Here is a 25,487-nt window from a genome sequence, read left to right as displayed (position 1 = left end):
CTTGGCACAAAACTTACCATGATTGCAATTGAGAAATATTTGATTTCTATGTTGTTGCCATTGGCGGATCGCAAAGTTCGTCACTAAACGTGTGAATGAAGGTGAGAAGTTAAGAGGTAGTTTACAGCGTGGAAGCAGTCAACGTACATATTTTGAATTTCTGTTCAAATTTGGAAAAATTAAAGATTACGCACCACTTGGAACTGCCATGTGCATGATATTAATCGTAATATGATCGCCACTTACCAAACAGAAGACGTTTATAGACGACAAAAATCACACAACAGCATAATGACCGCTGACCGGTAAGTTGCCTTTAAAATTAAACCTACCAACCTATACACAGATATAGGCCTATACCGGCTGACTGGTGGCAGCTTGCAATCTTGCTCTGGTATAAGTTTGTGCCGGTTAGCCAGTATACTTAATGATTGTTATGTAAACTTGTTTGTGCAATGTGTTGGTAACTTTAACTGGCAGTTAGTGCCCAGTGACTTAAGGTGACTGGGAAGTATGGAATTTTATATGAGAAGTCATGCGTGCAAAAATCGTAGAAAGTGTGCTACCTGCACACATGAGATTCATCAATGTGAACAACAAAATGTTTTTATCGTCATGTTGATTTATAATACTTAACCAAAAAAACGGTTTGTGTAAATGCCATTGTATAATAAATAAACAAGAACTTGAGGCTTCCTTGCATGTCATTACAGCAAAATTCGACGTTTTGCACGTACACTTTTTTGTCGAAACCTGCTATACTTTCCAGTTGGGTTAGTGGGACATTGGTTTTAAACAATTTTGGGTACACATAAGTATTTCAAAGCAGGTGCTGTTTTGTTTTATTTTATATTGATTTACCAGGTGAAAATTTTGTAAAACTATTAAGTTTACTGATAAATTTTCTTCAGTTGAAAATATATCTGGTTTTACTTTTCTTCAGTTTCATTCTTATGTAACTGGTTGAATAGTTGCAATTTAATTTAAGTATATGACTTAAATCAGGGATGTCCAACCTGCTGCCCGCCTGAGATTTTTCTGCGGCCCGCTAGTCATTTTCACTCCGAATACTTTGATGACTGATATTGTTAAAGTAGTTAATTTCATCAATTTTTATTGAAAATTAATAGTTTCTGCGGCCCATTGAATTATTTCAAGTGACAATGCGGCCCACTATAATAAAAGATTGGACATCCCTAACTTAAATCATTTACTGAGCATACAAAACAGAATGTTATGAACACAGGTAAAATATGCCCAAGGCTGGCATATTTCCCTAACAGGTCTATCAGAATAAATAGTGATGTGCATACACTTTAGATATTTTGGAGTCATTTAATAATTGATTGTGAATGGTTAGAAAGGGTTACTAGCATGTTAGTATCATTAACATATTAGTATACACTAAACTGAATGTACTGCATCAAGAGAACACCGACTTAAGTTCTATATTTTTGTATTTTGTTAGCCAGCGATTTCCCTATGGTAGAAAGCATGCTACAAGCATCAAAGAAGCTTGCTATTGTGCGTGCAGAAAATTTTCTTAAGCATTCTGATTTATTATAAAAAAGATGAAATTTCTAAATGATTCTGTACATGTCAAATTGCTGAATTTTCCACATTAGTAAAAGTCTTAAAATTATACAAATTACGTTTGCCTGTGCTGTTGTAATGGCTCTTTCATTTGGTGATGCTCGTTATTCTTCAATTCACCAAATCATTGAAATAATGGGGATTTGCTGAAATAAAATCCCTTTTTAGATTGCAATGAATAGCGTTGTAAATTATGACAGCACACATGGCTTATATGAAGTGCATTTTTCTATCATAGTGTTGTATTTTAAACCCCTCATCCAGTAATACTTCAACCTACTCTCAAGTATGTGGCAGGCCGCCTGTTGTAATAACTTGCGCACAAACTTAGTTGAAGTATAGGAGGAAATTGTCCTAATGAACGTGGAAGTCCCTCGTGTACTGTCATGAATGCTGTGCTCTTGTGGGCATTTGTGCTAGAGAGTGGTTAAATGTTATTTGCTGTCCACAGCGCTCATAATATTCCATACTACAACATACCATACCACGGCCTTCGTATTTCTTAACTTAAGTCTTGCGAGTTTGATATTTCCCTTGTGACGTTGCAAAGGCAACTTTTTTTAAAAGTTTGTTTGTAATTGTGAGCGTTTTGGCAACAAAATAGATTTTATAAATTTCTAAGTGACCCGGGTCAAGGTTCGCCTAACGCTATGTCATTGCGCTTTCAAGAATTCGGTAACCTTATCCGGTTGAAAGCAGGTTACGTTTTGTGCTCGTACCACCGCTGGCCTGAATAAGTTAAACCGATTTGTTTACTTTTCAAAACGAGCTTGCATTGTTGCGCGACAAAGGATGGATCGCTTGTGACTTGCTATTTTGAAGTGGTGGACCGCAGTAAACGTACGCGAGAAATTTAAAGCAGCGTAATTTTGATTCTAATTTCCGTCATTCCACATAAGCACCATGACACGCCTATCTAGGTAGCAAGGTTACAACTGGCAATAGGCGAAGCAATCCACTGAGATTATTGCCATATTTGCTAATTGCCCGTAATTGGTATCCCGGTATGATGACCGGCAATCTGTACCAATTGCACCCGGCGTGCTAATATTGCGATTGAATTTGTATTAATTAGTTGGCAGTGACAACTGCAATGTCACGGTGCTCCCGTGGTTGTTCTTCTAATTTAACTAGTAATTACCCTCGTTGGTCAATTGACCTGTCAGCGCAATTTACGGTCGTAATTAAATAAGTTAAACATTCGCGGCGCCGTTTTATGACAATGATCCAAACTATTGCCTGCGTCACTTGCTTTACCCAATAACGAAGCTATTAATCTGCGGCATTGTCAATGTCTTGTGGTTTACGCTGTCGTCTCTACCTCAAGCACTCTGACGTCACCGAATTAATAATAATCGTAAAGGATGATAGCTAGTAATTTCCCGTATTAGACAGATAGTAGGTTTTTATCCCGCCATCAGGTATCCACGCTCAAATAAGAATTGCTATCAGCGGCAGACCGGTTTTATCATCGACGAAGTTTGTATTATTTTGGCAAGCAATTATTACATCGAAAGGTGGCGGTTATTTAAAAACAAAACGGTCGTACCAACACAGCCATTTTCGTTTGTACTCGTTTGACCCTTGCGAAGTATTACTCAAATTGAGTTTAATGGTGGCACTTAAGCAGGCCTCGATCGATGTAGAATTCACTTAACCGCGATCGGGTTTTGAAGTTGTTTGCTCGTATCAGTTTCACGGCTTGATCACTAACCACAGCAGGTGTGCTTTGAAGCAACAGAAGAGGGGGAAACAGCAGTTCTATCGAAAAATTTGAGCGCAAGACAAACGGCTTTTGTACGGCGCAGTATCATTCACTGCGGTGCCCTTGCTAGTAAAGCGGATTTGTTTAAGCCAACGGGCTGTAATAGTATTGTTTCAGCTTTTACAAACATTTTTTGTAAGCCTTCCACAAAAGGCCGGAAGGAAATTGAGGTTGTCCGACAGGAAAATTAATCAATTTCTCATCCGATCATTCTTTGAAGGTTATCAGCGCGCCATGACTCTCCCATTTGTGCATCATACCTCAAGTTTTGTAAACACAAATGATAGTATCTTGGTAACCTATCAGTGTTACATCACTTATCTTAATTCGTTGACAGCAAACACGCGTCTGACATATCTCGCACATCGTCTGCCGTTCGCTTACTACAGCATCAGCGTTCCTGAAGAAAACTACGTCATATCTAGTTTTATCACGTGGTATGTAAGACGCATTGCAACTGTATTTTGTAGAGTTGCTTTGCTAGTGTGAAGGTTGGTATGAGGTCTGCTACCCTACATTCGCTCGAGAGTTGTCTATGATGCGCGTTTTTTGTGTTTCATTAACCTGTAAAGCAAAGCCGGTTTAGATGTAAAGCAGCCTCAACTGCGTTTAATGGTAACAGGCTACCGACACACAAATACAGATGTCGGCACCCTGTAATAACCTTGTATAAGCGTGTATTAATTGTATGTGTATTGTGGCGTAAAGTCTACTGTACTTTATATACCATCGCAAAATATGCTTTATATTTATTTTAAGACTTGGAAGTTGAGCGGCTAACTTCAAAGCCTGTTTGTTATGAAAACAGGGATCTGCATGACGTCACCTGGCACGATGACGGCTTCGAGCCAAAAGGAAGTTTTCCTTGTTTAGCGGCTGCTTTAAATATTTACAAAATCTTTTTAAATATTGCTATAAATGAGTTGGCCCACTTTGGCTTGTCTTTTCTTACGTCCTTTTTCGTCACAGTCGCTAATTGTTGGCAGATGACAACAATGGCTAAGGAAATGAGTCGATGTTGATCATAGGAATTTGAACAATCCTAATCGTCATCGATCTTGAATACGGTCGATATATTTGATTAGCTGGAGACCTGTTCGACATTTTTGTCCTGAATTGGCTAAAAATCGTGTAACGACCAAAGCTACTGTGTTGACTTTGACGCTGATGTCATATGGCGTTTGTGTTTCTATTCTGACCACGTATATTGTAAAGCTTTTTTTGGGTGTTAATTTATTTTATCAGAATCTTTCTGAAAAGATGTATTTTTGATTTGTTTTTTTACGACGCGTTTATTTTCGAGTTTTCAAATTGGATCGAAATTTCGAATTTCAAAGCGAAGTAACCTGAATTCGATGAACATCTAACGAATAGTGTCATTAATCATTATTATTTATCCACATCACAACAGATGCGAATACGTCAAAGTGGCAAAACTAAGTTGTTTCACGGGTACAATTGTATCGATTGCCATCGCTGTTATTTCCACAACGAACCGGCGCCTTGTTATCTGAGGATCATAGCAGGGGTATCAATACGAGTGAAGAATCCGGCGATGGCTGGCGTTGTGTTGCTCATATATCGTGGGAAAATATTTGCGAAAATAAAAACAAAGAATTTTTTGTTAACCGTCTTTTCGCCGTCTGAAAACAAGAGGGTACTTTGCTCTCGTAAGCTCGCTAACCCGTAGGTGTGCAACGGGATACCCTTACTTGTGTATCATGCAATTTGCCATTGTCCACATATTTTGCCTACGTTTACTTGGACGATTGTATCAAAAAACAATTTGAAAATTCAATTCAATGTATGATTCAATGCATGGGATATGTACGATTCTATAAAGCATTAAGGGTTTGCTCTTTTAAGGAATTAACTAATTACTAATTAGAAGCTTTTTTCGTAGCGCCTGCCGATGATGACGCAATTACTTATCTTTTTATACCATTGGTTTCTGTAGAAGTGTTTGCAAAAGCTCAAAAATAATGAACAAAGGGATTAATTATACACGGTTCTTATTTATCAGAATTTAAGCTTTTCAAATCGTCTAAAATTAGCTTTTCATGGGATGTCTTCGACGCACGAGCGTGGTAACGTGACATTTTTCCTGAAATAGTTGAGCATATTTGGCTTCAATACATTGAGGAAGTAGCAACAGGCCATAAATGCATTCAGAAAAGGCTATAGGCACGCACCACTTGGACGTTGTGATCTATTGTTGGCGTTGCTTAGACCGTCATATGGTGCTAGCGTCTAGCCCACCAGAAAAATCATGCACGTAAGCATGATATATTGACTGTTAGAAATAGTTTAGGAAGGTTTTAACTAAACGCTTGGATCTGAGCAAAGTCGTGGGATTTTTCCCCATTCTCCACCATAGCTGACAGTGATACTGGACTGCACACTGTGTACAGAGGCATGTAGATGTAGGAAACGTAAACGGCTGTTAAGTTAGCCAAAGTTCTCAAAACTATGTCGCAGATTCGCGGCATTTATAAACGCTACATGGTGTAAATTTTCTTTTACTGCTTTGTTGTTCGTGTGTTAAGTTATTTTGGTTAAATAGGTGGCGTTGCTGTTTCATCAGTGCAGTAATTTCCACTGTCCCTTATAGCAGATTATCTTACAAGTGCAAAGTCTTTACCATCTTCGAAGTAATGAGTACTCTAAGTTTATTGGAATGTTGAAATCCTTGTGATTAAATGTAGAAGTCACTTAACGTGGGTATAATTATGACGCGGCAGCGTTCAGTAATTTTAGGATTAATTTTAAATGAGAGCAGGTCATAGAGTTAAGTCGTGTCCGACTGATCGCTGTATTGTCCAACGCGATCAGCACGTAGCAGTTTGGGTGGTGTTTCTCGTAAACAGTTGTGTCATGGTTTTGCAAATTAAAAGACGCAATCAGTAGTTTTACAAATCACCAAATTACATTTTAGTCTGACAATATGACACGTGACGGACGTGTTGACTTTTTGCACGCCTGGGCGCGCGGGTGTGCTCGTTCAAGCGTGAAATGTAAATAAAATACGATTCGTCACACACGCATTGGTTTACGCCCGTTTGATTGACAGGTATATCATGGTAATATAGCCGTACAGTATATTGTTTTTTGATGTCGATATTACAATGTTATGTCAATGTCAAGAATTTCGTTTTTGGCTCGACGGTAAAAGACGCTATCGTTTGATTTAGTTGATTAGTTTGTACATTGGCCTCTGGTTACTACGCATATGACGTCCTGTTATAACACACTGGCGCAACCTACTTTGATTTTCAGGAAACGCGTGTTTGCATTCACGTCGCAAATCACAAAAACCGTTTTTAGCCTTAAAGGTCAAAGTCGTTGAAAGTGAGAAGACAATAGTGATTGTGACGTAAAATTGAAGAAGTGTTTCGTCTTTGTGACGTCATACACCAAATGATGTTCAATTGTTATTGTTAGCAAATATGGGCGACATTTCACCTTTGCAGACTGTGGTATGGAGACCGCTACCATACACTAATATCTTTAAAATGATCGCTAGCTTTGTTGCTTTAAATTAATAAGAAAGTGTGAAAGTTAGATGTTCATTTTCAACGGTTTGGAGTTATTTTGCTCTTGCTTATATCTTTGATATAATAGGTTGTCAGTCATCAAACCACTTTCCACTCATACCTTGTGAAAAATTAGGATTTTTAGAACCTGGTGATTAGAAGTGGTTTCCCATCTTCAATCGCTATGACGAATATTTAATGAGACGGTTTTAGTGTCTAGGACATTTTAGTCAGATCGGTGATGACCGGAATAACGAAGATTTCTTGGATTCAAGTCGATTAATTCCCGTTTATTCCATGAAACGGGGTTACCGCATCATCAGCACGCTTCTTGCATCGTTACTAATAACCGTCTAAATACAACAATGCTTGATACCAAAGTTGGTAAGATTGAAATGATTGTCTGTTATCGGAACAATTTATCTATTCCGTCCGGTCGTACCCTGAAGTGGGTTAGCTGATTCACTGGAAAATATGTGTGGTGATGACGTCATTCTCAGCTTCCCACGACGTTTACTACGCTGGACGCAAAACGTCTGCAAAGTTGCACCACCCCGTAGTGCAAGCTTGGTGTTGTGCAAATATGCCGCGGTTATTTGTCACTCCACGCTGTGAGCAAATAAAATGCGCGTCAGCTATATTTTACTTTCGCTTATGAGGAAGTTAAACTATTAAGGCTATCTTCATTTTCCATCCCGTACTTTAATAGCGCTGATTACCTGTCCTTTCAATTGCTAGATTTTTTGCTCGGTTCAATAAAAAAACAAGCCTTCGGCTTGTGGGTAAAAGCGATTGCAGTAATCGGCTCATTGAAACGAGTTACAACGATTATTTGCTCTATTCGGTTTCAGAATGGCACGATAACAAGACACTACCGCCATTGTTTATTTATATTTCGTGTGGTTAAACCAACCGAGCATTTGGTAGTTCGCCTGAACTAAGACTCCCACGCGCGCTTTTGCTGCCTCTACCGGGAAGCTAGTTCTCTCAGGTTATTCCTGATGGCGTCATTAAACAGGAAGTGGCGTCATTGTAATATGTCTTAGTTGGGTGGCAGATCGTGTTATATGGTAAACATAGGCCGATAAGAACTGTCACAATCTTTATAGCAAGCAGCTTTAGTTGTTGATCCTTGATATAAGTTAGAAAGCGTTGTTGCAGTTACTCAGCTGTGTTGTTGAAGTTGACTAGCTAGAGCAGCGCGGTGTCGTTGCAGTTTATTTTTTGACTTGATTTTTGTGCAACTTTACAATTGTTTGCAGATAGATCACTTATGATCATGTTAATGGTTATCGTAGGGTGTTAATAATTTATTTTGTGTACTTTTATCATCTCGTTTGTCTTGCTTGATAATGATCATAATGGGGTAAGTTCAACAAATAATGCTCTTTTTATAGAGTCCGTATTCTGCTCTTAAAATACTGCTATTTGTAAAATAGTAATTGGTACATGATACATGGAGTGATACAAATATAGACAAATTCTGAATCAGACGGTGTGATTTCTGTTTCAACTTTGAAATCATACTGACTGATTCAGAATTTGTTTTTTCTATTTGCTATGTTTATATTTGTCCGACCTGATTGTCAGCATCACTGCACATACCTGATAAAGGAGATTCTAATTTCTAAGTTATTTTAACTTATTATACTAATTATAGTTATTGCTATAATTTGCTGCACTACTATATTAAAACTTTTTCTTTCTATCATATGTACATACCTAATGTCTGATCAGTTTTCAGAAAGTACTACAGGTGTAATTATTAACACGCAGCTACACATACACAAGTGTTGTTTTCAAATCAAGTTCGAACATTTATTTTGTTTTTTTTTAGGTTGGAATGGGTAGAAATTGTTGAACCTCGAACTCGTGAGCGAATGTACGCCAACCTTCTCACTGGTGAATGTGTTTGGGAGCCCCCACCAAATGTTCCCATTAAACATTCGACCGACGAGCAATGGTAATTTTCTACATTGGCTTTTCTTTACACTTGTTTGATTAAATTATGTCAGATTAGATGATCGGTTACCTGATATGTGGCAATTTGTAAAGCTTTGATATCAAAATACATTTAATATGTGCAATAATCATTCCACGCTCATCAAATTACTACATCAGAGGTTATGGCATGTTTAGTAGCACTTGTGCTCCACCTGTAGTTGTGCAAACTTTGCAAATCACTGGCGTTGTGCAGAATCCTTTGAATTTCAAAGCTTTATTATATTACATTGCACTTTATCAGAATTTTATTTGTGGCTCGAAACCATGCATCTTAGTTTTACTTGTAAAGCTCAAATCACTTTCATTTGTCAAAGCAAGTTTCACTTTTTCTTTTGTTCTGGTTTCAAACTTGACTTATAAAAATTACCTTTTCATCTCTATGCTTTCCTTGGTAAACCAAAACAGTTTTTGATACAACTGTCTGTTTCCTTACACACAGGTGGGAACTATTTGACCAGAAAACATCTCGATTTTATTATTACAATGCCAGCTCGCAAAGGACTGTTTGGCACAGGCCAAGAGGGGCTGACATCGTTTCTCTTGCAAAACTGCAAACAATCAAACAGCAAGCAGCCAATGAAAGTCCAAAAAATGAGAAGAGAGACAGCAAAATCCGTCACAGGTGGAGAGAATTTGTAATTAATCATTTGCAAAAGAGTTATGTTTTTAACTTAAACTTTTATGTAACTGTGATTGAGTGTTTGTTGCGAGCTCGTGTCATGTCATAGCTTTCACATGAAACCTATAATTTAAACATTAATATTGAGAGACCCAGTGAATGTTAACCAAGTAATCACTGCTGCATCGAGAGTCCATGATTGTACTTATGTGTGGCATGCAATACTAAACCAGCCGTGAATGTAGTGTCATGTAGTTGCTGAAAAGCTTCCTGGTGTTTAAGGTCAGGATGCATTTCACTATTGAGTCGCGTATCCTGTTATTCACTTCTTTATAATTTGTCATGTTTTCGTAAGTATCGCTTCACCGATTGAGTGGATATGAAACAAAATACAGGTGCATGGTGTGCTCACTTCATAATTTCACTGCGAAACTTGCAGAAATCCCAGTTGCTGCAAACATTTCAAGATTTCTAAGGCATCCTCAATCAAATGGTGCCTTTGTTTGCAAATTCTTAGTAATTTTTCGACAGAAACATGTTATTAGCAGCACTGTACTGAAATTTATTACTGAGTGGTGCAAGTGCTGCTTTGATTCAATGCATGCTACCCCACAAGTTTCACGACACATTTGAACTCCATTAAAAAGGATTTATTTTTAAATTTTGTGCATTCAATGATTGCACCAGTGGCTGATCTGTTTCAACCCACTTCAAATGTGAAGCAAATATTTGTAGCTTACACCCAGCGCGTTCATTGTTTGCTCATAATTCCTTATTGTTTATTCACAGGAAGTCAGCAGGTTCAAGAGGAAGTGGAATCCACAATACGTCAAGGTACGTGCAACTCGTTATTTATCTTAATGAGTAAAAAGTTAAACACTGATCTGTAGCATCGGCAAGTGTTAAAAATAAAACTAGGAAGTTTTTAATCTTCTAGCTATTATTTATCAATTTGATTTGGTTATTATAATTTACAGTTTACACAAAAACTAAACCTGAATTTTGCAATACTCCACATAGGGTAAGTGTTGTGTAGGGTCTCCAGTGTAAAATACTTCACTGAAAGTTGAAACCATAAGAGACTCATAATTGAATGCCTTCTGGGATTAACATAATGACTGTTGTGAGATTGAGCAAATTAAGTAATCGACTCTTTGGATTGTGTTACAATGAGCCCAAATGGATATGGTGTTATTCCCATTTGTCATGTATTCATTAGATTATGTCAGACTATAGAGCACTGTACCATGGCTTGAACTCTTTGAAATCATTGACAAGCTTTTGAGCCAGCACATACTTTTTTACATTTTGTAAATGTACTCTCACTCTAAATAACTTGGAAACTAAAATGTTAATTTCAATTTTTTGCAGAGGAGATTCGACCGAGAGCAGTGACAGCGACTCAGCAAAACGAGTACAAGACGCCCACAAACGAAGACACCGAACTTCTGGCGGAAAAACTCTTCGTAACGATTCTCCCGTGGGTGCTTTAGATTCTAGGTCTAGTTTATATTTGTCCAAATATGTCTTCTTGCTCATCATGTATGAGTGAGTCTGATTGAATGGTATGATGGCTTTTACCGGAATTATGTTGTATTCGCTGTTTCTGTTGTGGTTTTGAATATTTAAAAAGTTTCCCTCTAATTATTTTCATTGAAGCTAAATTCTAAATATTTTCATTGGTATGTCAGGCGGCTACAGCAGACAAGGGCACAAGTTTCTCCATGTTGAACCCCAGCTATGAAAACGTTGTTCTAAGCAACAACCTAAATACGAACAAAGAAACTCATCAAAACGAGAGAGCAGCTCCCTGGTCGACGGACGGACACGGATCTCTCGACTCCTCCGAATCGAAGCCGAAGCAAGCGAAGCTGCAGGATGAGAGCAGCGTAGATCTGCACAACGCCACCATGCCGGAGTTGAGAAGCAACAACGACGCTCTCTCCGTGAGCAATTATCATGTCCGTTCCATGTCGCAAGATGTCTTGAATCCCATCGCTGTGCAGCTCCGTAAGCCACCGAAAGTGTGCGATGAACCGGAACGAGGATCAATCACGAAGAGCCAGAGCTTCCCTCAGCACAGTGCCCCTGCTAAGAAAGGTAAAATCAAACCAGCTTGAGGCTTCGATCATATCAAGTTATTTATTGTTCTAATTTACTTTGCAGAGAGGATATCATATTTGTGTAATGTATATTATTGGAAAGCTTTTTATGCTCAATTTGACTTGTTTGTATTGGTCGAAGTGTGTAATTGTAACTTGCAATCAAATGTAACTCACATTTAAACATTTAACTTTTAAATTCATACCAGACTACCGAAAATCCTCAAAGAGACCCTCAGAGGTTAAAGACATCGCAACTTTCGCCAGAAGTAATCTGAATGTTCACAAGAAAGGTTTGTTGAGGAAGAAAATAACAATCCACACTATGCTGTCGTGGACACGGGAGCCAATCAGAAAGCCGATGATTATGACCAAACAGAAGCAGGTAGAAATATTGAAATAAAAAATTATGGCCGAATGTCTTGTTTTTAAACCGCACCACGCATATTATGTCTATGGTCAACCATCTTTTCTTTAACACGTAATGTCATATGCACACCAACAGACTAAGAAGGAAGCCTGCGAGACCTTCAAACTCATCCAGGCTTACATGGGAGATAAGAAAGTGAAAAAGACCGACCTTCTGGCACATGACGTCATCACGCGAGGATGGCAAAATGCAGGTAGTTACTAATTCATGTTATGCATTAGCGTAGCATTTCACTACGTGTGAAAGCTCTTTGACACAGGTGTGTCTGCCACAATGTGTTTGTGTTATACACCCATAATTACTGATTGAATATAAACAGGCAAATTCTTTTCTTATCTTTATATAACTTTTTGCCACTCCACCCAATTTATTTGTCTTTTAATGTCTTCAGGTTTGCGCGATGAGATCTATATCCAACTTTGTCGACAAACGACAGCAAACCCGAGACCAGAGTCTATGGAGAAGGGCCTTGAATTGATAGCGATGTGTCTTGCCTTCTTCCCGCCTACCATCAAATTCCACTCCTACTTAGAAGGTTACATTTGCACGCATTATGAATTGCCTGATGTCCAGGGTGAGTGCTTTGACAGATTTTTACTTGGTACTTAATTTACTTTAAATACTTACTATAATACTTACTTTAATACTTAAAATACTTAATATAATTACTTAAAGTTTCAGTGTTTGTTGGAAATGATTGCTCTTTAATTAGAACTGTTAAAATACTTTTGTACCAAAACTTGAAAGTATTCTCAAGTTATGTTACGAGCAATACTGTTGAAACCGAAAGTACATTTCTTTACTGGACATGGCCGTCTTGCATAAATTTCTTTGTGTTGATATTTCCAGGGGTTCGAGTTTCACAATACGCAGCTGTCAGCCACAAACGACTGAACAAGATTATTCAAACTGGAGCGAAAAGAGTAAGTTTGCTTCGTTCTATTTTTTGCGTGTATTATCTCAAATGTCTGTTGCACTGGGCCTGATGACTAGTTGTAGTCAGTAATAATCATAACGAGTGATGAAGTTGGTCGCTTGTATTGTTTGTATGGTATTGCAAAGAAATACTGTCGATAGGTTGATTATCTGGTGAAAATATCTTTTCAAATTTGATCTTATTTCAGGGCCAGAAAAAGCCGACCCGTGACGAAGTTGCCCAATCTCAATATTCCATCTTCAACCCATCAATGTTCGGCAACACGCTGCATGAAGTGATGGAGCTCCAGGAGGAGAAGTGAGTACAGATGGATCTTCTTCCGTCTTCCTTTTCGTTGGATCCTTCCGGCATCCAGTTCAAGTCCAACTAATGGCTGGTGTGTTAATGAAAGAGTTTTAACATTATTTTCACTCGATCTACAGATACCCTGACCTTCGTCTTCCGTGGATAATGACGACCTTATCAGATCAAGTTCTCAAGTTGAACGGACACCAGACTGAAGGCATATTCAGGTATTTCTAACTGACAACGTGTCACATAACACGCTTACAGATCTTCTTTGTTGTAGTTTAAGCACTTGCTGGTGTTTAACTTCATCTAATTTTACTTCAATATTTACCGATGTACTTTTCAGAGTACCAGGTGATATTGACGAAGTAAATATGCTCAAAGTCCAAATCGACCAATGGAATGTTCCAACAACTTTGCACGATCCCCATGTGCCAGGTAGTTGTCTTGCTTAATTGAGCTATGTATGACAGCAAAGCTGTCTGTCAGACCTCTTAGATTAATTTTAGTTTTACACTTTGCCAAAATACAGCACAAATAAACACGTTGGTACTTAATACATTTTATATTTTAAGAAAATTTTCATACTTTTCAAAAAATTGGTTGTAATGGATCTTGTCTTATTAAATGTATTTAATAAGCTACAAGTACTTCAGTTTGTTTTCGGTTGCAAATTTTCAACTTTTCCTTCCAAGGTTCTTTGTTAAAACTTTGGTATCGTGAGCTCGAGGAGCCGCTGATACCATCCGAGTTCTACGAATCGTGCGTCCTGTCCTACAACAGTCCCTCCACTGCTATCGAAGTGGTTCAACAACTTCCTGAAATTAACAGACTTTGCCTATCCTACCTCATACGATTTCTGCAGGTGATCTAAGCGGTATAAATGTACATTTTGGACCAGTTTTATGTCGTTTCAAATTCTTATTTGTAGTCAAGTAAAATTATTTAAACTGAAGTTGCCTTGTAGGGCAAGATATATGTTTCTCGAAAACAACAATTGTCTGGTAGATCTGAAAAACTTTGCTCAGTTTTATTCAATTAGTAAAATTAAATTAATTCTTATTTGTATTAAATTAGAAATAAATTAAAATTAAATTATTATTTCAAACCACCAGGACTTTTATTAATAAAAATCCTCCCAATCCCTTCAGGTTTTTTCTCGTCCGGAGAACAGCAAAGTGACAAAGATGGACGCGAGTAATCTGGCCATGGTCATGGCTCCCAACTGCCTCCGCTGCATGTCCGACGATCCACGCATCATCTTTGAGAACACCAGAAAGGAGATGTCCTACATCCGGACTCTCGTACAGAACTATGACACCTCATTTATGGAGGAGGTCGTATGATCTTCTGCACGTTCTTACCGCCAACGGCCTTTTTGCTTTCGCGTTGCTCGAATGGCTCGATGGGGTGATTATTACGTCACTTGCGTAACGTCAGCGCCTTTAGTCGCGTGATTTTTCCATATCTATATCCAGATGTTTGTTATTTTCTTTTGTTTGATGAGATCATGTGATGACATCATTAGTGCCTTTACATTGTCGTATGAAGCATAACTGTGGTTAACGACATTACGCGCCACTTTGTCGCGGCGTGGCGTATCCCTACTTGTCTGTGATGCCACGCTGTGGAAAGTATGTTCAACTGTTGCTGCTTTTGTTTTATGAGGTAACAGGTGACGCGTTGATTGATAGAGTTGACGAAGCGAATTTTTTTTTATATAAATCGAACTTAATTTCCGAAATTTGGAAACTCTGACGCTTTGCCCGTGTTTTTTTTTCAATTCTACTCCGACAGTGTTTCCGTTCTTGTTTTAAAATTTCAATCAACTTTGCTTGGTGTGTCTTCCATCGCTTGGTTTCTTCACCCCTAGTGGGCGCTTCACTGTGTGGCTTTAATAAACAGAAATCAAATATATGATGAGATGTGTACAGATTTTAGAGTTGGATTCTAGGACTGTGCTTTTAAAATCTGCAATTAATTATCAATGTGAAAAACAAAATTACTTTTTACACGTCTAGAATATAATTTTTATGATCTTAGTTTTGTTCGACTCAATAATAATCCTCAAAATTTGAAATACAAGTATTGAAAAGTTTCAGATCTTTCAGTTATCGTAAACGGGGATTCCCCTTAACAAACCTCTTGCTTCACAAAGGTTGGAATTTGTTATGGTTAGTATTTCTGGAGCAATGAGTGACCTGAACTAATTGTTACGGGAACAATCGAGTGCACAGCAGATAGACAAAATACAACTTTATACAAAATTCAGAAAATTTTTTGCGGATTTCAGTTTCGTACAAACATTTTCTACTAACTTATTATATGGAAGCCATTCGAAACCGTTTCCGTTGGTTAGAAAAAAAAAGAACGAATGGCGAAAAATTATGCAAGTATTGGAACAGGCAGCTTGCTTTTGTTACGAGAACGACTGTAACTATATTAGTGAATAAAAACAGTAGCTAAGAAAAACGCTGTAGGATTTGTCCTTGCATTAAAAAGTAGTATACATGTTTTTTGATGAATTAGTAAAGTAATTGACGAGTTCAAGTTTTCTAAGCTACTCTACGACCCTATGCATTGAGAGAAATTGCGGCAACTTTGGCGATGAACAGACGTTTATTTTCGTTTCGACCCATACTTAGTGAAAATATACAGTAACTTACGTGACATATCCAACATAACTGGAAAGTTATCGGGCAAATACGATAAAACCTTTTATTTCTGAAAATTGCTTCTTATGTTCAAACAGCAAGAGACGTTGTTCTTTTATTATATTTGTATCAGTGCTTACATATCTATAGCCTAATATTGTTTTAAACTGGATCAGCGGTTCTTCACCTGTGGGAATTTTACTACCAATTCAAAATTTTGCAAGTTCAGGTGAGAAATAATTAACCTATATATGTTTTGTACCCTAAAATCAAACGCAGGAAAAACGTTTTGATGTAAATTAACATACACGTTACAGCTTAATGTATAATATGCATTTTGCAGTGTTGCCACTGCCCAATCGCTTCATGGAGAAAAATTTCGGTTTGGTAGTTGGCATAAATGGGGAAACAGATGAAAACGGTTAAGAACCGCTGAGATCGACCCCAATTTCACGACTTACGACATGGGATGCTACAATAATGTACAAGTTAATGGCCTTATCCATAAAAGAAACTGCAACTAAACTGTCTTATTACTATAAAAGCTACTCATAAGACGTCGCTTTTAGCATGAAATCGACTCGCTTTTGCTAGAATTGTACATTAATGTACGAGCTTTTTACGATAATTTGCCCGAAAGTGTTTGATATGACATCATACGCAAAGGCTATCTACAATTTGCTTAGATATTTCCAATTTGCTTCAGGTATAGCCTAGTCCTATACTATGGTTTACAATATTTTATAACAAACAGAGATGCAGCCTGGATTTTTATTTACATTTTAACAAAGCAAAAAGGTAAACACGCATTCATATTCTGGTACATATAGGCCTGGCTCATATATTTTCAAAATGCTGGTCGTAGGTGCACAATTATGCTTTTGTTTCAAAGATTTGTCTGGGCCGTTCAACAGGTCTTCGGACGCTTGATAGACATTGAGAAGATGAAACCTGCGTAAATCAACAAAAGTAAAGTTTAGTAAACAAAATATTTGTTATTTTATTGCTAAATATATACAAACGCAATAGTGTTATTATATAGATTAATCTGGTATAGTATCACAGTTTTCATCCTTAGACAAAGGAAAAAATCTGCTCGATTAAAACTCTGCGATGATTCTTTTTTCTTGAACGAACTTGGAACTGTTCACCAAAATCACTGAACAGAAGCAAGCATCGTTCGTACATTGAACTAAGGCTTTTCAAAGGTAGCGCAACTGAGAATCAAATTTGATAGTCGTACGCCCAATTACGAGCCGAGTAGGCTACGCTAACCATTCCACCACCGAGCCGAATACTTCAACAAAATAAAGTAATTTGGAAACGAAATAAACGTACCGGGGTAGGAAAAGCCGATGATTGGAAGGTGAATGGATTAGGCAATTTCAGGCAATAACATCTCCATGTGCAGATTCTGATTATTCTGTAGGTGTAATGACGTCTCCAAAAATAAACTAAAAATGTTAAAATGAAAAAGTATTAAAAATTTTTAACTTCTCAACAGCCTATATCAAAGTGCATACACAACACATAGGCAAGAATGAATACAAAGACAAATAAACATCTTAACTTGTTCTTTGTAATTTTTGAATAATGATCAAATCAACAAACTACACTCACATTGATGACCGACGATGGGACCAAGGGAAATGGGCCTTTCCCCTTGACATTCAGCTGAATATGCCAGGAAGCAAATCACCAACAACGAGAATAAAAATCTTCCATTCATGATTCTAACTTTTCCTTTTAAGAGGAAACGAACCTAAAAAATCAAACTTTAAATTAACCTTTTTGGTTAATATAGAGGTTAATATACCTAATGGTAATATAGAGATTAAAGAACCATTCAGAGAAAATAGTTAATAAAAACAACAGCACGGAAAATGGCGAAATAATCATGCATGAAAATGTATTCGACACAAACTGTTGCAAAGTTCACAGTTTTTCATGTTGTAAAGTAAGCAAAGAGTCAAAGACTGTAATAAACTTCAGGAATTCTATGATTTCTAAATGTTAATGAATGCTTGTATAGCTGCCGTAATAAAGTTGTTGAAATTAAGCTTATTTAAAATTAAGAAACGTCGTTATAAGACGCATAAGGAAATAATAATCAAACATTTATAAGCTTTGACAGGTGAAAGGTTTTGTTGCATTTCTACTCATTTGCATTGGATTTATTCAGCAAAACAGCGACGAGTTTTAGCTAAAACTGGGAAATTTTGAGCGTGCTGTTAAACCATTCCTGGGTTTGCTTCTCCTCAAACAGCTCAACATGATTTTTTCAGGGAGTTACCGTGGTTTCCACTTGTATTGTTCTACAAACGAGATATGCGTAAAATATGCACAAAGAACCTTAATTATCAACGACAAGTTTGTTGTGATATTGTGGGTGTTGGCATGAGATGATCTTTTAAACGTGAGCAGCTTTAGAAAATATGCAAATTACGTCCAAATTCAGCGCCAAAAATTTTTACAGAAAAACAGTGTTTTATACAGAATTTGAACAAAAGTTTAATACGTTATTGTAACCTCACTTTTAAACTTATTTTGATAAACAGCTGCCAAAATGTACTCTAACGACATCAAATGGCTTTAAGAAGCATTTATGTCAAATAATTTATAGCACTTGTCTCACTAAAGTTCTCAAAATAAATTTGTTGTTATTATTAACTTATGTTATTATTAACAATTAACTTATGTAGATATGGTTCTCTAAAAAATAATTTATTTTTAACAAAAAGGATTAATTTAAGGTTTGATTTTTTAGGTTCGTTTCCTCTTAAAAGAAAAAGTTAGAATCATGAATGGAAGATTCTTATTCTCGTTGTTGGTGATTTGCTTCCTGGCATATTCAGCTGAATGTCAACAGCCAAGGCCCATTTCTATTTTATTTGATTAACCCATATATGTTTTGTACCCTAAAATCAAACTCACGAAAAAATGTTTGATGTAAATTAACATACACGCTACAGCTTACTGTATAACATGCATTTTGCAGTGTAGCCACTGCCCAATCGCCCAAAGCGGGGAAATTTGGGTTCGGTAGTTGGCGTAAATGGGAAACAGATGAAAAAGGTTAAGAGCCGCTGAGCTAGATCGTGTACAATGTTACGACTTACGACATGAAATGCTTCGTAAATGTATGAACAACTACAGTAGTGTACAAGTTAATTGCCTCAGCCGTAAAACAAACTGCAATTAAACCGTCTTGTTATTATAAAAGCTACACATAAGACGTCGCTTTTAGCATAAAATCGACTCGCTTTTGCTAGAATTGCACATTAATGTACAAGCTTTTCACCACAATTTACGTGAAAGTGTTTTTATATGACATCATACGTGAAAACTGTTTACAACTTGTTTAGTTATTTCCAATTTGCTTCAGTTATAGTCCTACTATGATTTACAATGGCTTATAACACTCAGCTTAAAACATATAAAGATGCAGCCTAGATTTTTATTTACATTTTAACAAAGCAAAAAGGTAAACACGCATTCATATTCTGGTACATATAGGCCTGGCTCATATATTTTCAAAATGCTGGTCGTAGGTGCACAATTATGCTTTTGTTTCAAAGATTTGTCTGGGCCGTTCAACAGGTCTTCGGACGCTTGATAGACATTGAGAAGACGAAACCTGCGTAAATCAACAAAAGTAAAGTTTAGTAAACAAAATATTTGTTATTTTATTGCTAAATATATACAAACGCAATAGTGTTATTATATAGATTAATCTGGTATAGTATCACAGTTTTCATCCTTAGACAAAGGAAAAATTCTGCTCGATTAAAACTCTGCGATGATTCCTTTTCCTTGACCGAACTTGGAACTATTCACCAAAATCACTGAACAGAAGCAAGCATCGTTCGTACATTGAACTAAGGCTTTTCAAAGGTAGCGCAACTGGGAATCAAATTTGGTAGTCGTACGCCTAATTACGAGCCGGGTTAGGCTACGCTAACCACTCTACCACCAAGCCGATTATTTCAGCAAAATAAATTAAGTACTTTGGAAACGACATAAACGTACCGGGACAGGAAAAGCCGATGATTGGAAGGTGAATGGATTAGGCAATTTCAGGCAATAGCATCTCCATGTGCAGATTCTGATTATCCTGTAGGTGTAATGAGGTCTCCAAAAATAAACTAAAAATGTTAAAATAAACAAAAGTCTTTATAATTTTTAACTTCATTTCAACAACCTATACCAAAGGCATACACAACACATAGGCAAGAATGAATACAAAGACAAATAAACACCTTAACTTGTCTTTTGTAGCTTTTGAATAATGATCAAATCAACAAACTACACTCACTTCGATGACCGACGATGGGACCAATGGAAATGGGTCTTAGCTCTTGACATTCAGCTGAATATGCCAGGAAGCAAATCACCAACAACGAGAATAAAAATCTTCCATTCATGATTCTAACTTTTCTTTTAAGAGGAAACGAACCTAAAAAATGAAACCTTAAATTAAACTTTTTTGTTAAAAATAATTTTGTTTTTCTTTAAGGAACAATATCTACATAAGCTAATTGCTAGTAAAAGAATTAGAAATTTTGCAAAACTTACCTTTTAAAAAACTTTCCAAAGTTTTCTTAAATATCAAGTTGTAATGCCAATTTCTATTAGAAAATGACTGCATACAATGAGAATACGGCTCGTTTTTTTATAGAGGACCAATCGCTCAATTTTTAAATTGTGAAAAAATATGCTCAAATTTTTTCTTTGCGATAAGTTATTAAGCTTTTGTTCAAATTCTCTAAAAAACACTGTTTTTCTGTAAAATTTTTTGGCGCTGAATTTGGACGTAATTTGCATATTTTTTAAAGCTGCTCACGTTTAAAAGATCATCTCATGTCAACGCGCACAATATCACAACAAACATGTCGTTGATAATTAAGGTTCCCTGAGCATATTTTACGCATATCTCGTTCGTAGAACCATACAAGTGGAAACCACGGTAACTCCCTGAACAAATCATGTTGAGCTGTTTGAGGAGAAGCAAACCTCAGGAATGGTTTAACAACACGCTCAAAATTTCCCAGTTTTAGCTAAAACTCGTCGCTGTTTTGCTGAATAAATCCAATGCAAATGAGTAGAAATGCAACAAAACCTTTCACCTGTCAAAGCTTATAAATGTTTGATTATTATTTCCTTATGCGTCTTATAACGACGTTTCTTAATTTTAAATAAGCTTAATTTCAACAACTTTATTACGGCAGCTATACAAGCATTCATTAACATTTACAAATCATAGAATTCCTGATTATGTGTAGAAGTTTATTACAGTCTTTGACTCTTTGCTTACTTTACAACATGGAAAACTGTGAACTTTTCAACAGTTTGTGTCGAATACATTTTCATGCATGATTATTTCGCCATTTTCCGTGCTGTTGTTTTTATTAACTATTTTCTCTGAATGGTTCTTTAATCTCTATATTACCATTGACGGCATGGTTTAGATTGTAGAAGACTGTACGTGCAAAATGTATCAATTTTTAACTATAGACAATTAGGCCTACTTTGATCACGTATATCCCGGTAAAAATTGTATGACGGAAAGAATTGCTCGTTAAAACACGTTTTTTCCCGCAAAAATTACAAGTTATGCCCGAGGCATTATGGTTATGAGCGTACACGAACTGCGTACGAATTTTTATTTTAACTTTTCCCACGAACAACACAGTTGAATTTTCTGGATAATTTCCGCATTTACCTTATGCTAATGAGATATTGGCAGAAATGAATGCAAAATAATTTCCGAAAACGGCATTTTAGTTGTGAGATTTTTTGTTGTTGGTAAAAACGGAATTTTAAGCGTGAGCTGTTTTGAAGAAAATGCAAATTTTTTGCCAATTCCAAATCAAAAATATTTGATACAAGAATAAGGCATTGTTATAAAATTTTCAACAGACCTGTAGCCTATCAGCTTATTGTGCAACAACATAATTAACAACTTTCGCTAAAAACCTATTGAAGGCTAATCGCCTCGCTAAAGATTTCTTAAACCAAACATATTCTGGTATGTATAGGTTTGAAAAATTTGTTTTAAAAGAGGTTCCGGTCTTGTAATTTTCTTTAAAAGAATCGCAGAAAATGTAGTAATTTTATGACGTTTACAACCAACTTACTCTTGAACCTTGAACTTACTTGTGAATTAAGAGTTTGCTCAACTTAACAGAGAAACCGACTCAGGTTCTAGTTTTAATGCTTGATTTTAGTTCATCACTAACCAGCAATTGACATCATTAATCTCATCAAAAAATGTTTTATGTCATATGCGCCATGTTAAGTTCCTTGTTTGAATATTTTCTTAACCAAGCACTCTTACCTAATCGCGTATCTGTATATCCCAAGCAACAATGCTTGCCTTAGAAGTAGCCGTACAATTACTGTATAACGTAGCCGACATGAACTATTGTGTTATTGTGTGTTATTATTATTCGTGCAATTTCTAGGTATATTATATGTTATCCGTTAATTGTTTTGCGTTATAAGGACGCAAAATGTAAAAAATTTAAAGCCGTTTTATACCAAAGCTTTCCTGGATGAAAAGTAAGTAAAGACTGGTAAACCTCGCCAGAGAATAAAGGATTTTATGATTTAAAATTGTCGACATGATGTCCTGTTAAAACGCATAACGCCACAAAAAGTTTTTGAACATTGGTTTATAAAGACATTGACTGGTGGCGGTTTAAGAAAGATTTTGTTGAAATTCTGCTCATTTGCATTGGATTTATTTAGCAGTGCAGCGAAGTGTTTTTGCTAAAACTGGGAAATTTTAAGCGTGCTGTTAAACCATTCCTGAGGTTTGCTTCTCCTCAAACAGCTCAACATGATTTGTTCAGGGAGTTACCGTGGTTTCCACTTGCCTTGTCATACGAACGACACATGCGTAAAATATGCACAAAGAACCTTAATTATTATCAACGACAAGTTTGTTGTGATATTGTGCGTGTTGGCATGAGATGACCTTTTAAACGTGAGCAGCTTTAGAAAATATGCAAATTACGTCCAAATTCAGCGCCAAAAATTTTTACAGCAAAACAGTGTTTTATCCAGAATTTGAACAAAAGTTTAATACGTTATTGTAACCTCACTTTTAAACTTATTTTGATAAACAGCTGCCAAAATGTACTCTAACGATATCAAATGGCTTTAAGAAGCATTTATGTCAAATAATTTATAGCACTTGTCTCACTAAAGTTCTCAAAATAAGTTTGTTGTTACTATTAACTTATGTTATTATTAACAATTAACTTATGTAGATATGGTTCTCTAAAAAATAATTTATTTTTAACAAAAAGGATTAATTTAAGGTTTGATTTTTTAGGTTCGTTTCCTCTTAAAAGAAAAAGTTAGAATCATAAATGGAAGATTCTTACTCTCGTTGTTGGTGATTTGCTTCCTGGCATATTCAGCTGAATGTCAACAGCCAAGGCCCATTTCTATTTTATTTAATTAACCTATATATGTTTTGTACCCTAAAATCAAACTCACGAAAAAAGTTTTGATGTAAATTAACATACACGCTACAGCTTACTGTATAACATGCATTTTGCAGTGTAGCCACTGCCCAATCGCCCAAAGCGGGGAAATTTGGGTTCGGTAGTTGGCGTAAATGGGAAACAGATGAAAAAGGTTAAGAACCGCTGAGCTAGATCGTGTACAATGTTACGACTTACGACATGAAATGCTTCGTAAATGTATGAACAACTACAGTAGTGTACAAGTTAATTGCCTCAGCCGTAAAACAAACTGCAATTAAACCGTCTTGTTATTATAAAAGCTACACATAAGACGTCGTTTTTAGCATAAAATCGACTCGCTTTTGCTAGAATTGCACATTAATGTACAAGCTTTTCACCACAATTTACGTGAAAGTGTTTCATATGACATTATACGTGAAAACTGTTTACAACTTGTTTAGTTATTTCCAATTTGCTTCAGTTATAGTCCTACTATGATTTACAATGGCTTATAACACTCAGCTTAAAACATATAAAGATGCAGCCTAGATTTTTATTTACATTTTAACAAAGCAAAAAGGTGAATACACATTCATATTCTGGTACATATAGGCCTGGCTCATATATTTTCAAAATGCTGGTCGTAGGTGCACAATTATGCTTTTGTTTCAAAGATTTGTCTGGGCCGTTCAACAGGTCTTCGGACGCTTGATAGACATTGAGAAGACGAAACCTGCGTAAATCAACAAAAGTAAAGTTTAGTAAACAAAATATTTGTTATTTTATTGCTAAATATATACAAACGCAATAGTGTTATTATATAGATTAATCTGGTATAGTATCACAGTTTTCATCCTTAGACAAAGGAAAAATTCTGCTCGATTAAAACTCTGCGATGATTCCTTTTCCTTGACCGAACTTGGAACTATTCACCAAAATCACTGAACAGAAGCAAGCATCGTTCGTACATTGAACTAAGGCTTTTCAAAGGTAGCGCAACTGGGAATCAAATTTGGTAGTCGTACGCCTAATTACGAGCCGGGTTAGGCTACGCTAACCACTCTACCACCAAGCCGAATAATTCAGCAAAATAAAGTACTTTGGAAACGACATAAACGTACCGGGACAGGAAAAGCCGATGATTGGAAGGTGAATGGATTAGGCAATTTCAGGCAATAGCATCTCCATGTGCAGATTCTGATTATTCTGTAGGTGTAATGACGTCTCCAAAAATAAACTAAAAATGTTAAAATGAAAAAGTATTAAAAATTTTTAACTTCTCAACAGCCTATATCAAAGTGCATACACAACACATAGACAAGAAGAAATACAAAGACAAATAAACATCTTAACTTGTTCTTTGTAATTTTTGAATAATGATCAAATCAACAAACTACACTCACTTCGATGACCGACGATGGGACCAAGGGAAATGGGTCTTAGCTCTTGACATTCAGCTGAATATGCCAGGAAGCAAATCACCAACAACGAGAATAAAAATCTTCCATTCATGATTCTAACTTTTCTTTTAAGAGGAAACGAACCTAAAAAATCAAACTTTAAATTAACCTTTTTTGTTAAAAATAAATTTCTTTTCTTAAAGAACCATATCTACATAAGCTAATTGCTAGTAAAAGAATTAGAAATTTTGCAAAACTTACCTTTTAAAAAATTTTCCAAAGTTTTCTTAAATATCAAGTTGTAATGCCAATTTCTATTCGAAAATGACTGCATACAACGAGAATACGACTCGTCTTTTATAGAGGACCAGTCTCTCAATTTTTAAATCGTGAAAAAATATACTTAAATTTTTTTCTTTGCGATAAGTTATTAAGCTTTTGTTCAAATTCCCTAAAAAACATCGTTTGCTTGCTAAATTTTTTGGCACTAAATTTGGACGTAATTTGCATATTTTCTAAAGCTGCTCACGTTTAAAAGATCATCTCATGCCAACACGCACAATATCACAACAAACATGTCGTTGATAATTAAGGTTCTTTGTGCATATTTTACGCATATGTCGTTCGTAGAACAATACAAGTGGAAACCACGGTAATTCCCTGAACAAATTATGTTGAGCTGTTTAA

At 36.2% G+C, this 25,487-nt stretch overlaps 3 protein-coding genes across 6 annotated transcripts; 1 reads left to right on the top strand and 2 right to left on the bottom strand.

Annotated features, from left to right (window-relative positions):
* Positions 1–78: 78 nt before the first annotated feature.
* On the top strand, positions 79–15,191 carry LOC143449724 (rho GTPase-activating protein 39-like). 2 transcript variants are annotated; one of them, XM_076950035.1, is made up of 15 exons: positions 79–305; positions 8,729–8,854; positions 9,335–9,517; positions 10,304–10,348; positions 10,886–10,994; positions 11,206–11,614; positions 11,826–12,001; positions 12,122–12,239; positions 12,438–12,620; positions 12,896–12,969; positions 13,171–13,280; positions 13,406–13,495; positions 13,618–13,709; positions 13,967–14,136; positions 14,423–15,191. In XM_076950035.1, the coding sequence occupies exons 1-15, from the start codon at positions 232–234 to the stop codon at positions 14,615–14,617; spliced, it is 2,154 nt and encodes a 717-aa protein (XP_076806150.1). In that variant the 5' UTR covers positions 79–231; the 3' UTR covers positions 14,618–15,191. The 2 variants fall into 2 exon arrangements, with proteins under 2 accessions (XP_076806150.1, XP_076806151.1); XM_076950036.1 differs by lacking the exon at positions 79–305 and adding an exon at positions 8,133–8,257.
* Positions 15,192–16,682: 1,491 nt separating this feature from the next.
* On the bottom strand, positions 16,683–20,658 carry LOC143449497 (uncharacterized). Of its 3 annotated transcripts, none has more exons than XM_076949721.1 (4): positions 20,501–20,658; positions 20,241–20,381; positions 19,955–20,070; positions 16,683–16,876 (listed from the first exon to the last, which is right to left on the bottom strand). In XM_076949721.1, exons 1-4 carry the CDS (start codon positions 20,571–20,573, stop codon positions 16,799–16,801), a joined length of 408 nt encoding a protein of 135 aa, XP_076805836.1. In that variant the 5' UTR covers positions 20,574–20,658; the 3' UTR covers positions 16,683–16,798. The 3 variants fall into 3 exon arrangements, with proteins under 3 accessions (XP_076805836.1, XP_076805837.1, XP_076805835.1); XM_076949722.1 differs by lacking the exons at positions 19,955–20,070; positions 20,241–20,381 and adding exons at positions 17,264–17,379; positions 17,546–17,687 and having other exon boundaries at positions 20,501–20,643; XM_076949720.1 differs by lacking the exon at positions 16,683–16,876 and adding an exon at positions 19,369–19,562.
* Positions 20,659–23,933: 3,275 nt separating this feature from the next.
* LOC143449713 (uncharacterized) lies at positions 23,934–25,218 on the bottom strand. Its single transcript, XM_076950023.1, has 4 exons — positions 25,062–25,218; positions 24,804–24,944; positions 24,522–24,637; positions 23,934–24,133 (listed from the first exon to the last, which is right to left on the bottom strand). Exons 1-4 carry the CDS (start codon positions 25,132–25,134, stop codon positions 24,056–24,058), a joined length of 408 nt encoding a protein of 135 aa, XP_076806138.1. The 5' UTR covers positions 25,135–25,218; the 3' UTR covers positions 23,934–24,055.
* Between the last annotated feature and the right edge of the window lie 269 nt (positions 25,219–25,487).

The sequence above is a fragment of the Clavelina lepadiformis genome, chromosome 3 (genome assembly GCF_947623445.1).
Source record: "Clavelina lepadiformis chromosome 3, kaClaLepa1.1, whole genome shotgun sequence".
Taxonomy (NCBI): Eukaryota; Metazoa; Chordata; class Ascidiacea; order Aplousobranchia; family Clavelinidae; genus Clavelina; species Clavelina lepadiformis.
This window is presented reverse-complemented; position numbering and strand designations above follow the sequence as displayed.